This window comes from Epinephelus moara, chromosome 1 (assembly GCF_006386435.1).
Source record: "Epinephelus moara isolate mb chromosome 1, YSFRI_EMoa_1.0, whole genome shotgun sequence".
In the NCBI taxonomy this organism is placed as follows: Eukaryota; Metazoa; Chordata; class Actinopteri; order Perciformes; family Serranidae; genus Epinephelus; species Epinephelus moara.
Window position 1 is genome coordinate 3,974,017 of NC_065506.1, and position 13,439 is coordinate 3,987,455.

The 13,439-nt window shown below is 39.3% G+C and overlaps 1 protein-coding gene across 1 annotated transcript in view; it reads left to right on the forward strand.

Annotated features, from left to right (window-relative positions):
• cemip (cell migration inducing hyaluronidase 1) overlaps positions 1–13,439 on the forward strand; it is a 212,423-nt gene that overhangs the window by 149,523 nt on the left and 49,461 nt on the right. The window contains exons 14-15 of the mRNA XM_050049830.1: positions 6,545–6,676; positions 6,979–7,014. Coding sequence (XP_049905787.1) covers positions 6,545–6,676; positions 6,979–7,014 — 168 coding nt within the window. The remainder of the gene's footprint in view (positions 1–6,544; positions 6,677–6,978; positions 7,015–13,439) is intronic.

Genomic DNA, 13,439 nt, shown 5'->3' on the forward strand with positions numbered 1-13,439 from the left:
GTTTTATCCTCAGCGGGTGTGTCGCTGAGTGGGGAAAAGCGGTTGGAAACGTGAACAGGCTTGGAGCTGTGCCTCTGGCGAACCATAACCCAACCTCCCGGCTGAACGGGAGTTACCGGAGGACAGCTAGAAGAGGCTAAGGCTATGCTATGTGGCTCCACACTGGCTACAGGGGGCTGGCTAACTACCGCAGCTACTGAATGGTTTTCCATGGTGCGGAGCCGCGCTTCTAATTCACTAAGCCTCGCCTCCAACGCAGCAAATAAGCTACACTTGTTACAATTACCACTGTCGCTAAAGGAGGCAGAGGCATAACTGAACATTTGGCACAGCGAGCAAGAAAGAGCAGAGGGAGAAGCCATCGCTAGCTGTAAAGCTAATGTAACTATCAAGGCTAGTAACGTGCAAACAACAGCTAAGAGATTAGCGAGAAAGTCGTAGAAAGGAGGAGAGCTATAAGTGCTTAAACAGAACTAGTGTGGGTTAAGACTTGGAGTAGACGTTAAAGCAACTGAAGTGAGAAAGCAGAAAGCAGTATAGAGACGCTGTCACAGAAACACCGGAAATGGCACAACTCGCTTACCCCTCGCAATACGTCAGCACGTATCTTTAAACTAATCCAGTGAGGCTAATTTGTGTATAAGAAATTAGAATCAAGGTGGCAGGTTGCCACAAGTAATTTCTACACACTTAGAAACTGTCATTTCTCCAGCAGTTTTTGACAGTTTTAAGTGATTTACGAGCACACACTTACTGATCATCATTTAAAAAGATCAAATATCTCTCCATTTACAATCTCAAAAACTTTGGCAACACAAATAACTAATCTGAGAAAACTAGGATTTGTACCCAGGTTCACTGTAAACTCTGACTTATCCATCTCACTGTTAAGAAGTAGAAAAATAACTTCTGCAACATGTTAGTCTGGAGGTTTATACTCATGTCTCACAGTCAGTGATTAAAACTAAACTTTCATCTCTGTCAGAGAAAACTGATCTGAGTTCAAACTGTTTACTTACAACACAGCTACACTCACAGATAACTGATCCTCCCACCTGCTTGTCAAACAGCAATCGATCTGAGTGCAGACCTGCGGGGATCAACACGTGTGAACACTGGCAGCTGGTGGCTGCTTGCTCCACTGCCATTCAGTGGCTAACAAGCAAAGCTAATTGCTAACATCCATCGCTGCAACTAACAAACTCCACAAATCAATTCAACAGCTCCACCATCCACAGTCAGATACATACATCTGATTATTTACTGCTGAATTACAGCTTACAACTTGCATCAACAGCTGGCGCTGCTGTGGTGTGAGCGTTTTTGCTGGCTAGCAAAACATCCTGGCTCTGACTATTTGCTGGAGTTTACCAGCCTGTCGCTCATTTGAAGATAATTGCAGGCCGTTCAGCTTTCAGTGTCTGATAGTCCACAACTAACATTTTTGCCACGTCTTGTCAACGAAAATGACAAATTTTGTCTTAGTTTTTGTTGTCCCCCACCGGTGGATGAGCAGGGAGCTCTGGGCAGTATAGAGGAAAGCCAAACACCGTTCTTCTGCACAAATTACCCACACTGTGATGACACAAAGCTGTTTGAAAATCAGCAGTTTCCCTTTTAATGATGTAAATCAATCTGGTGGCTTAGGCTTTCACAGACTGACTGCAGCATTTTATTTTCTGTGTTTATTTACTTGAGCAACACTTATCAAACTTAGGGACATAAGCACAGAAAATAAAATGTTGCAGTCAATTTGTGAAAGCATGAGTTTTGTTCATTGTATTATGATAGTGATTTACACGCACAGAAACACACTTAGACACACACCTGCAGTACTCACGGTAATACATATAATACCCCAAAAAACAAAATATCAGGCAATGTAAATAGCAATTGGAGCCTAATTTTTGTAGGGCTGTACCTGACTCTGAATTACAGTGGTGTGAAAAAGACTAAAAAACACTTTTTCACACAGGGCCATGTAGCTTTGGATTTTTTTCTTCCTCATTAATAAGACCCTTCATTTAAAAACTGCATTTTGTGTTTACTTGTGTTATCTTTGACTAATGTTTAAATTTGTTTGATGATCTGAAAAATTTAAGTGCGGAAAACATGCAAAAAAGTAAGAAATCAGGAAGGGGGCAAACACTTTTTCACACCACTGTATATCAATCAACAGCGGCATCTACATAATACAGTGAACAATTTAAAGGTGCTGACAAGAGATTGGAATTGTGTGACATTTTGTCAATGTGTGACACGAGATATTAAACATAAGACAGAGACTGGGTTGTATTAAGTATCTGTGAGCTGTAAAATCACCACTTGCACGCAGAAGAGAGAAGACAATGTCATCTGAAAGCCTGGAAAGTTTCTCCTTTGTGCCACTGCATCACATCTGCAGCTGTCTGTACCAAAGGGTAGCATGAAAGTCAAGAGTGCTGGGGCGCTGGTGGCTTAGTGGTAGGCAGGCGCCCCATGTACAAGGCTGTTGCCGCAGCGGCCCGGATTCGACTCCAGCCTGTGGCCCTTTGCTGCATGTCACTCCCTCTCTCTCTCCCCCCCCTTCACGCTTGTCTGTCCTATACAGTAAAGGCTAAAAAGCCCTAAAAAATATCTTAAAAAAAAAAAAAAGAAAGTCAAGAGTGCTCACTCAACAGTAAAATCTGAGTACCATCTGGATCTGTCAAGAAATGCTCTGATTTTGTTATGGAGTAGTTATTGAATTGAATTGAATTGAATTGAATTTAATTTAATTTAATTTAATTTAATTCAGTTCGATTTTATTTTATTTATACAGCACAATACAAAAAAAACAAAAAACCTTTCATGGAGGAAAAATGGTAGAAACCTCAGGGAGAGCAACTGAGGAGGGATCCCTCCTCCAGAACGGACAGGCATGCAATAGATGTCGTAGAGAACAGATCAACATAATAAATGTACAGTCATTCATTTGACAAAATGATACATTAAGAGAGAGACATAGAGAGATGCACAGCAAACAGTAATGACAATAGCTACAATGACATTAATTTATTTGTAGTATATGCTGTATAAGTATATATTAATATATGATAGTATATGTCTGTGACAATAATAATCATATGTGTATAATAATAGTAGAAGTATGACTAATAATAATATTAGCAGAAGTAGGAGGCATCAGGCAGGACCACGGCAGCAACGAAACCATGACCCACCACCCAGGCATAGACGCGTTTCAAGGGAACCTGTGAGACAGTGGAGCACAAAGCCTCCAGAGCAGAGCCCAGTTAGTGACATGAAGAGGAACCAACTTTTCAGAATCTGAGAGCAAGAGAGAGGGAAGAAGAGAAGCGGCTTAGTGTATCATAGGAAGTCCCCCAACAAACTAGGCCTAAGTCAGCCCTTATTAGGGGCTGGTCCAAGCCAAGCCTGAGTCAGCCCTAACTAAAAGCTTTGTCAAAGAGGAAAGTCTTAAGTCGACTCTTAAATAAAGAGAGAATATGTGCCTCTCAGACTGAAACAGGAAAGTGATTCCACAGGAAAGGACCCTGCTAGCTGAGGGCTCTGGCTCCCATTCTACTTTTGGAGACTTTAGGAACCACGACTAACCCTGCATTCTTAGAGTGATATGACGGAGCCTGACCATTTAGAGCTTTGTAAATTAGGAGAAGGACTTTAAATTCAAATCTGGATTTTACAGGGAGCCAGTGCAGAGAAACTATGACAGGAGAAATATGATCTCTTTTCTTAGTTCCTGTCAGTACACGTGCAGCTTCATTCTGGATCAGCTGGAGAGTTTCTAAAGACTTGTGAGAGCAACCTGATAATAAGGAACTGCAGTTGTTCAGCCTAGAGGTAACAAATATGTGGACTGATTTTTCTGCATGTTTTTGTGACAGGATATGCCTAATTTTTGCAATCTCACGCAGATGAAAAACCTCTTCTAGACTGCGTAGTCTGTGAAGTTTGTTTTATATGGGAGTTTCAAGACAAATCTTGATCAAATATTACTCCAAGGCAACAAGCAAAGCTCTCGCGAGATGACGTCACAGCCCAGAGGAAGTGAAGGGTAAGGGAAACGCTTAGTATGCTATTTACAGAGATAGCACTGGCGATCTGAACCAGTCAGTGGCGAAAAAAAGCACTTTTAATGCACAAACTTATACGGGACGCATTTGCCCCCGTTACCGTTTCAGCTCGTTTCGCGGCTGCCGGCTGCATCCGCCTCCCTCAATACTGAACCAATTTTAGAACGAGTTGTACCTATGAATCATACGCACACATACACATGGGGAAATAGGGCCCAGGTTGAAAAATACCGAAGTTATCCTTTAAGATAGAGACATTATGGGGTGTTTGGGGCCAAGAACAATAACAGTTTTGTCTGATATTAATATTGGAGCTCATCCAGGTTTTTATGTCCTTAAGACATGTCTGAAGTTTAGCTAACTGATTGGTTTCTTCTGACTTGATCGATAGATATTATTGTGTATCATCTGCATAACAATGGAAGTTTACAAAGTGATTTCTAATAATGCTACCTAAATGGGAAGAATATATAGAGTAAACAGAATAGGTCCGAGCTCAGAACCCTATGGAACTCGGAAACAAACTTTTGTATGCAAAGGTGATTCAGCATAATTATATAAACAAACTGAAATCAATCAGATAAACAGGATTTAAGGCTTAGTGCAGAACCTTTAAGGCCAATTAGATGTTCCAGTCTCTGTAGCAGAATTTGAATTGATTGTGTCAAATGTGGCACTTAGATCTAATAAAACAAGTACAGACACGAGTTTGTCTGAAGCAATCAGAAGATCATTTGTAATTTTTACTTGTGCGGTCTCAGTGCTATGATGCACTCTAAATCCTGACTGAAATTCCTTAGATAAGCTATTATCATGGAGAAAGCCACACAGTTGGTTTGTAACTACTTTCTTTAAGGATCATAGAAAGAAAGGGAAGATTAGATATGGGTCTATAGCTGGCCAACACCTGGATCCAGGGTGGACTTTTTGAGAAGAGGTTTAATTACAGTTACTTTAAAAGCCTCTGGTACATACCCTGTTAATAAAGACATATTGATCATGTAGTAATAATAAAGACGTGGTAATTAAGGGTTAAAACTTCTTTAAGTAGCCTAGTTGGAATGGAGTCTAATGCCTGGTACACACTACATGATATCAGCCCAATTATAGCCAGACGCAGCAACGTACAGTGTTGGCATGGATTGTGAACGACAATGAGTGTCGTACACGATAATCCATTGTTTCATCTCGTATAGTGTGTCATAGCAAGCGACAACCGACCCAATGTCTGGGAGTTTAGCATGTTTGATTTTCTTTCTGTCGTTCTCCCATCACAGCCGTCACTTTGACCGATAGGAACACAGAACGATCTGCTGCCGGGAAACTGTACGACAACAGCACCCCAGAGTTTTTAATATTTCCTCTAGGGATGTTACCACAAAAGAGTAAAAAAGGAAAAATGTCAGTGTGAAACAGCAGAGGCACTTTAGCAACCTGGTGAGTACTGCCATTAGCATCAAGCTAGCAAACAATGTAACATCTTCATAATGGTGACGGACATAAAGTAAAAAAATTAAAGTGGCTTTTACTTACCACAACATGCAGAGGGTACAGCTTCATTTGAAACAGACTACATTACAAACGGGCTGTTATTTATTATTGCCCCTGTATTTCTATATCTTTTTTTTTTTATCCGCTCCCATTTGCCTTGATAAAGTTAATGCATAGCACCGTCATTTCAAACTCAACAGTTTCTGTATCTGTTTCACATTTAAAGCCCATCATAACTTCAGTTGAGAGAATCCCTTCATTTTCTAAATAGGCTTTTATTGTGAAACATTTTCAGGAACTTGTTGTGGATGATTTAGTGACTTGCATGTTTGCGTATGGTACTTCAAATGTAGCTCCTGCCATCAGGTGCCATTTTTGTACATCACTACAACATTTCGGCTGGCACATGAACAGACACAGTGACTGCAATAATAGTAAAAGTAATAAAAATAGGACAAGAATAACCCGATGACATCACACACGTCGTGAAGGGATGATTGGTGTGTACCATCTTGTAGTGTGTCATGTCTGTCAGCCAAGTCACGGACAGATTTTATGACTCCACAATCACGTAATGTGACATAGTGACTTTCAGAACGGACAGAAATGTTGTGTAGTGTGAACCAGGCATAAGAGACACATTTATGATTTGGATGAGGAAATCATTGGATCAGATGTTTGCGGTTGATAGTGTCATTTCAAACTCAACTGTGGGACCTGGATTATTAAAACCAACAGAGACCACATCTATCATCAAATCAACCAGGATTGAAATCTGGGGGATTATATCTTAAAAGTGAGAGTATACTTCTTTCTAGAGGTAAACAATTTATAAAAAAAAGTGACATTACAGTAAGAAAGTATGTAATTAGTTACTTTGCAGCCATACATTTAAATATAGTCAAATTATCATGAGTAAACACTGTCTGTCTTTCTCCACTTCTGTGTCTGTGGTGTTGGGGTGCTGTTGAATTGTTTAGGTATGGCCCCCATCAGGATGCAGACCCCTTTAAACCCAGAGTCCCTGCTCTAATTCACCATTTTGTAGCCTATAAGAACCAAGACCACGGAGCCTGGCTGAGAGGAGGGGATGTCTGGCTGGATGACTGCCAGTGAGTACTGCATTCATAAATCGAGATAGTGATATTGATATCGATAAATAAATGAGTGAATATATATTTACCTAAGTGAAGTCTGTCAACTTCCAGTGCAACAGAATGTCAGTCAAATTCCTCAGTATTAGTTTCAGGTAGCACAGTTTGTTTTTATGTATATTTGATGACAGAGATGAAAGCAAGAAATTCATTTCTGTCTAATAACCATTTACATCCTTCAGTCTGTGTTTGTGTGTCTGCGTGTGGAGACCTCAGAGTGTAGCTATACCCAGTGATAATATTCTCTCTTCCTTGTATAGATTTGCTGATAATGGTATTGGCCTCACTCTAGCAAGGTATGGAATCCCCCCACCCCCCACACACCACCACCACCACCACCACCACACACACACACACACACACACACACACACACACTAGTCATATTCTTATGGATAAAAATATTGGGTAACACTTTATATTAAGGTACTGTAATAACGTTAATTAATGCTTAATAAGCACAAATTAACAGTTAATGAGCATTTATAAGACAGTATAAAGTGCTTATTAACATTAGACTATAAGTGTTTATTACAGCATAACATGACAGTTATCATTGCTTATAGGAGCATTATAGGCACTTAATAGAAACTTTGGTATCAGTTTATAAACCTATACTAATTATTAATAAGATGTCTATTTACATTAATTATACTTTATAAGGGTTAATTATAGAATAATAACCACATTTGTTACTGGTTTATAAGACAATATAAGCCCCTATAAGATGAAATAAATAAGGTGTTTATTAACATTAGTAAGACCTAATGAGAGTTAATAATAGTATACAACACATTTATTATTGGCTTATAAGATATTACTGGGTACTAGAACATCCTTAAGAGTTTATAGACAATTTATCAATATTAACAAGATGTTTATTAACATTAATGAGACTATAAGAAGTTAATATAAATGCCATATTACGTTAATAAATGCTTAATTATGCACTTACTAATAGCAAATAATGATCCTTTGCAGCTACCGGATCTAAAGTGGGAACAGTGTCCTATAAAGGCTAATCAATTATTAATATGCACTTATTAACAGCTCATAATGCATCTTTGCAGCTACTGGATCTAAAGTGGGAACAGTGTCTTGTTGACATTCATAAACTCTTCATTATGCACTCACTGAAGTTAATAATTCTATTAATTATGCACCTATTGCAGCATCCAGATATCAATCATTATTTCAACATTAAAGAATTCTGATGCGTTTTTTTCACTCTAGTATGTTATTGTTTTCTTTAGCAAAGGATCATGGGATTCTCATTTCCTCAAAATGGCATACTAAGACAAACATGAGTTATTTGAACTTAAAAAATTTGAGCAGATTGATTCAGAGTTAGCTGCTTTATTCACTCATGATGAGAATTCAGCCTACCAATGGTGGTGAAAACACAACACAGGGACATGTTTCCTTTTCATATTGATTTTTAATGCAACCACTATTGTCAAAAACAGGGAAAAAGGATTGGAAACCCTAATAGTTGAGTTCTAAAAAAAAATGACAGATCTGAGTTCATTTGGCTTTTTCAAAAGTTTTGTTACTTAGATTGACTGTTCGGGAATACAGTGTTCCACAAAGCTCCCTGTAACCCATCAGTTTTCTGAAAGTGAGTGACAAAAGTCTCAACATTGGCCAGGCCAAAGGTGGCCAGGTCAGTGATGTCTTCAGGCCAGTTGCTTAGGTCAAACATGGTGGCAGCGGCCTTCAAGACAACCTCATCAAGGTTGCCAAACCGTATGGTGAGGTTGTCACAGAAGCCACTGATAAGTTTATCTTTCACTTTGTGGAAGTCATTATCATCCACTTGTTTTCCAGTTTTACACCAGAGAAGGTGTTTCCGGGAAAAGGTCCCACTTCATCCAGGAACTGCTTCAGATGCTGACCTGGGTCTGTCTGAAATACAGAAGGAAAAACTTTCACTGTCACGATTGCTAAACATACACCGTAGCATATTAATTCCTCTCTAGGGAGTTTATTTTGTTTACCTGCATGGCTACAAGAGCCAGGGTCGTCTTCTGCAGTCCATCTGACAACATCTGCAATGTCAGCCCATCCCTCTGAAAGAGAAGGCTCAGAATTAAACCCATAAGCACATTTAATCTAACTTCCCTTGTTTTTAATCCACAGCCTAGTACTGAATTACTCTCACAATGGTTTCACAAGAGTGATAATAAAACACTTACACACTGGGCCTGATACAAACCTCAATTACCAAAATGTATGAAATGCTCCTTTAACCTTACTGACGGAGAGGAATGAAGTCAGTCTATGGCGTTAGCAAATCAGCAGGAGTTGCATGAACATGACGCAACCTAATATCCATTAGCCTGCTCAACATAACACAAGGCTCATCAGTGCTCCTAACACATTCACTCTGCTCATCCTGCTTCACACAATTTACTGTCACTCTTGTATCTCAACCTTATGCATCTTCACACGCATCTCACTCACTTTAACTCACACAGAACGTCATTAGCGACGCACTTAGCTACCGAAGCTATTTCTAGCGGCACCCTCCACAAGCTGCGACACACACACTCTCTTAATCACGATCAAAGTCAATGTCTCTGAGTGTCAGTTACACACTAAGGTTCTGCTAAAACATACTACTGTTATCTGGGTGTTCATTATACTCAGCTTACCTGTAGGAAATTTAGAAACATGACTGGCTGCTAGTTCAAGCATGACCTTCATCTCTGTAGCTAAAGTTGCTAGCCTAATTATTACTGTAATTATTACTGACATGAATGAACCAAGTACACCACTTCTGATTAACTGTAATGTTACCGTCATTATCATAAACATCAACATTTAGAACACACAGTCACATTTTATAACTTTGTAAGGCCATCATGTAATGTTACATGATTTGCTGAGCTGCTAGTGTTGGCCAGCTCAGTGGCCTAGTGGTAGAGTGTCTGCCCCAAGACTGGGAGGTCGTGGGTTCAATCCCTGGCCGGGTCATACCAAAGAATATAAAAATGGGACCCATTGCCTCCCTGCTTGGCACTCAGCACCGCTGCTGCTCACCACTCAGGGGATGGGTCAAATGCGGAGAGCAAATTTCACACACTCAGGTGTGTGACAATCAATGGGACCTTAACCTTAACCTATTGCAAAGAACTAGAACTAGCTAAAGATCAACAAGCTAGCCAAAAGCCTAACGTTACTTTAACAAACTAACTTACCTCTTGTTTTAACAAACTAACTTATCACAGGGGTAGAAACAGATGAAAAATCGTCTTCAGAGTCCCGAAGCCAAGTGTTGCATCCTACTCCAACTGGAGCGGCACTGGAGGAGCTTGCATCAGTTTTTTCAGCCATCTCAGCATTGCTAGGTTCTGTGCTCTGATGAGGAGTGGCGAGCATAGGTGGCGAGTGGCATGCAGTGAGTTGAGTGAATATCCCAGGATGCATTTTGCACAGTTTGGCGACAGCCTTTACTAGTTCTTAACTTTCCGTTCAAACGATTAAAAGTAACGTCAGAATTATGTCTAGATGTGATGACTTTGTAAATAACACGAATTTCAAAACAGAATTGACATGCTTCGCTCTGAAGAGGTGACACTTCAAATAGCCGATTAGATGCGGCTGTATCGACAGAGAAATTACTGCAGGCAACAGCGGAGAGAGGGAGAGCGTGGACCCAAGAAGGGGTTCCATGTGTGTGTGCATGTGCGCGTCTGTGGAGCCAGATCAGGTGCAGCAAAAGCCACTGTATTTTTGCTGTTCATAAGTTTTTATTGAAATTATTCAAACGACAAAAGCGACGTTCAGATACCCATATGTAATGACGTTGTAAATAACACCCATTTCGATATTTGACTTTTTTTTTTGCTGTCCCGGAATTGTCCCAGGCACATCATCTTTGTGTCTCAGTACCAATTTTTATAGTCCCCGGGGCGTCGGGACACTGTTAGTTTCAAGCCCTGAGAGCATATTAATAATTTATTAACCTTTATACGACACTGTTCCCACTTTAGATCCGGTAGCTGCAAAGGATCATTGTTAACTATTAATAACACCTTATTAATTTAATCTGATAGGGTCTTACAGTGTCTTATAAACCAGTAATAAATAGTGGTTATTATTCTATAATTAACCCTTATAAATCATAATTAATGTAAATAGACATCTTATTAATATTTAGGATAGCTTTATAAACTGTTATCAAGTTTCTATTAAGTGCTTATAATGCTCCTATATGTAATAATAACTGTTAATTATGCTATAATTAACACTTATATAGTCCTATTAATGGTAATAAACATCCTATTCTGTCTTGTAAGTGCTCATTAACTGTTAATTGGTGCTTATTAAGCATTAATTAACGCTTATTACAGTGCCTTAATATAAAGTGTTACTGCATTTTTTTGTGTTTGAATGGGGCAATTTGATCTAATATGGTGGAAAATGAATTATTAAAACTATTTAGCATCTCACTTGCAGAAAAGAGCAGGACAGATTGACAAGTATGGAAGTTGAAAGCAGTGTTTAGCAGCAGAGGATGAGTTAAAAATTCCAGATCTCCTTTTAGGAACAGGGCGCCAAATTTACATTAGGTAACAAAATCAAACTCAAGACACTGGTTGTCAGAGAAAAAGAGATCTACACATTTAATGTCTGGACTCTCTGTACCATGGGATAACACAAGATCAAGAGTATGGCCTTTTTTTGTGAGTAAGACCAGTCCAACCACGTTAGTTTAAAAGACTCTGACAAGTTTAAAAACTTCCAGCCCAGTTGGTCAGAGGGACAGCAGACATGTACATTAAAATCACCAAGAATGAGGAACAAAATGAGGTGGTGTTTCAGAGAGCAGCTCAGCAAAGTCACTGATAAATGTGGAATGTTTAGGCGGTCTATATTATCATTATTTCCTTTGATGAGAAAAGGAAGAGCTTCCAAAGTGCTAAAAAGACCAAGAACAATGCTAGAACATCTGAATTTTTCTCTGTGAATAATCTCACCACCCCTGCTTTATTTTCTGGGCTGATTTAAGAAACAGTAACCAGGCTTCGAGTAGGGGGACGCAATCATTTTGTGACAGCCAGGACTCTGTGACAAGAAGAGATCAAGGTCATTTGACAGAATAAAATCATTACATAGGAAACATTTATTTACCAGTGATCTTACATTAAGAAGACTGCAATTGGTTGGACTGCATTGGCAATGGAAGGCATAGAATTTTTAATTAAATTGGACGTGACAGAAGTTGAAAGTAACTGCTGCTGAACTTTATTCACAGTGGTCTGTCTTCTACCACAAATGGTAGCTATCTCATTTTGTTTTGACTCATCTGGGCACTGTTGGGAGGGGAATGCACTGAATAGTAAGCAGGGCTGGGTATTAATAAAAGAGGCAAAATTTGCTGTGAGCAAACCTGTGCCCATTTTGTTTGGGTGAAGATTATCTCTTTTATACAAGTCCCTTCTATTCCAAAAAGCATTAAAATGATCAATAAAGCTAAAACTGGCAAAACACAGACCCTGAAGCCACTGATTAAAACTAAAAACCCTGCTTAAACCCTCACATCCCTTTGTCAGAGTTAGAGTAGGCACTGTTATTACATAGTGTTTACCCAGGCTTCAACAGTAACAGTAGTTCCATATCAAGTTGAAGTAGCCACAATCAACAACACAGCAGAAACACCACAACAGGAAAACATTTTTTGCCCCCCCACTTTTTTCAACTCTTTTTAAGTCAGAACGTTGTTGCATAATATTTAATTGAGTATTTTCAATATAAAATGTAATTAAAAATTAAATAAATTTATCTTATTTACATTTAAATAATCATATTTGAATTATTCTGCACCCCATTTTCAATCCAAGTGGCATATTCCAGGCAGTACGAAGCAAGTGTACCATGGTTGCCATTAGAAGGAGTTTGGATTGTTTGTATTTCAGTAAATTTGCTTTCAAATACTTATAGTTAGCTTGCCTGTTTTAGTTGTGGATGCATTTCACGTTTTCGCCATTGTAGTTTGAGACACATTAATAATAAAAACGGGAAAGATGTGGAGAAGCAGCTTGTCTGATTGCGTGTTTCACTCCGGACACCTGGCGCTGCTCTCTGCACACGCATACTGCAGCAGAAGCTGTGCAGTCCGGTACAGTCTGCCACAGACTGTAGGGTACATGAAAAACCAACCATGAAACGCCAGCTAACTATCCATAACTTATGGAACAATAGGCTCGTTCGAGATGAACTGCGCCTCGCCTGAAAAGTAGACGAGAGCAGGCGGCCGCAGCGGGGGGTGGTGACAAAAAGCTGCAGTGAAGTCAGTTTCCCGACAGTTTCCAGCAGCCTTCAGTCCGTACAGGAAGTCACAGACACACTAACATCCTGTCTGGAATGATGTCAATTCATTAAAAAAGTGATCAGACCCATATATCAGTTTGTTTCAGTCTCCAGTTGTTTTAATTATGATAGATTCATTTAGGCTATTAAAATGCTTTACAGGCGATCTGTAGTTTATGTTCATGGTTTATCCTCCATTTGATATGAATTCTCCTGTAAATCAGCATCATATCAGTTTGATCTGTCCCCTCAACTACACAGGCTGAATAAACAGTGTTTGACTATAAGGTTAATATTTTCAGAGGAAAAAAATACAAGACAACAGCTTTCATTAAGGCTCAGTCAGATACAGTCAGGGCTTCACATCTGATGTTATTTTAAGAATCCTCACATCCCACTGACCACAA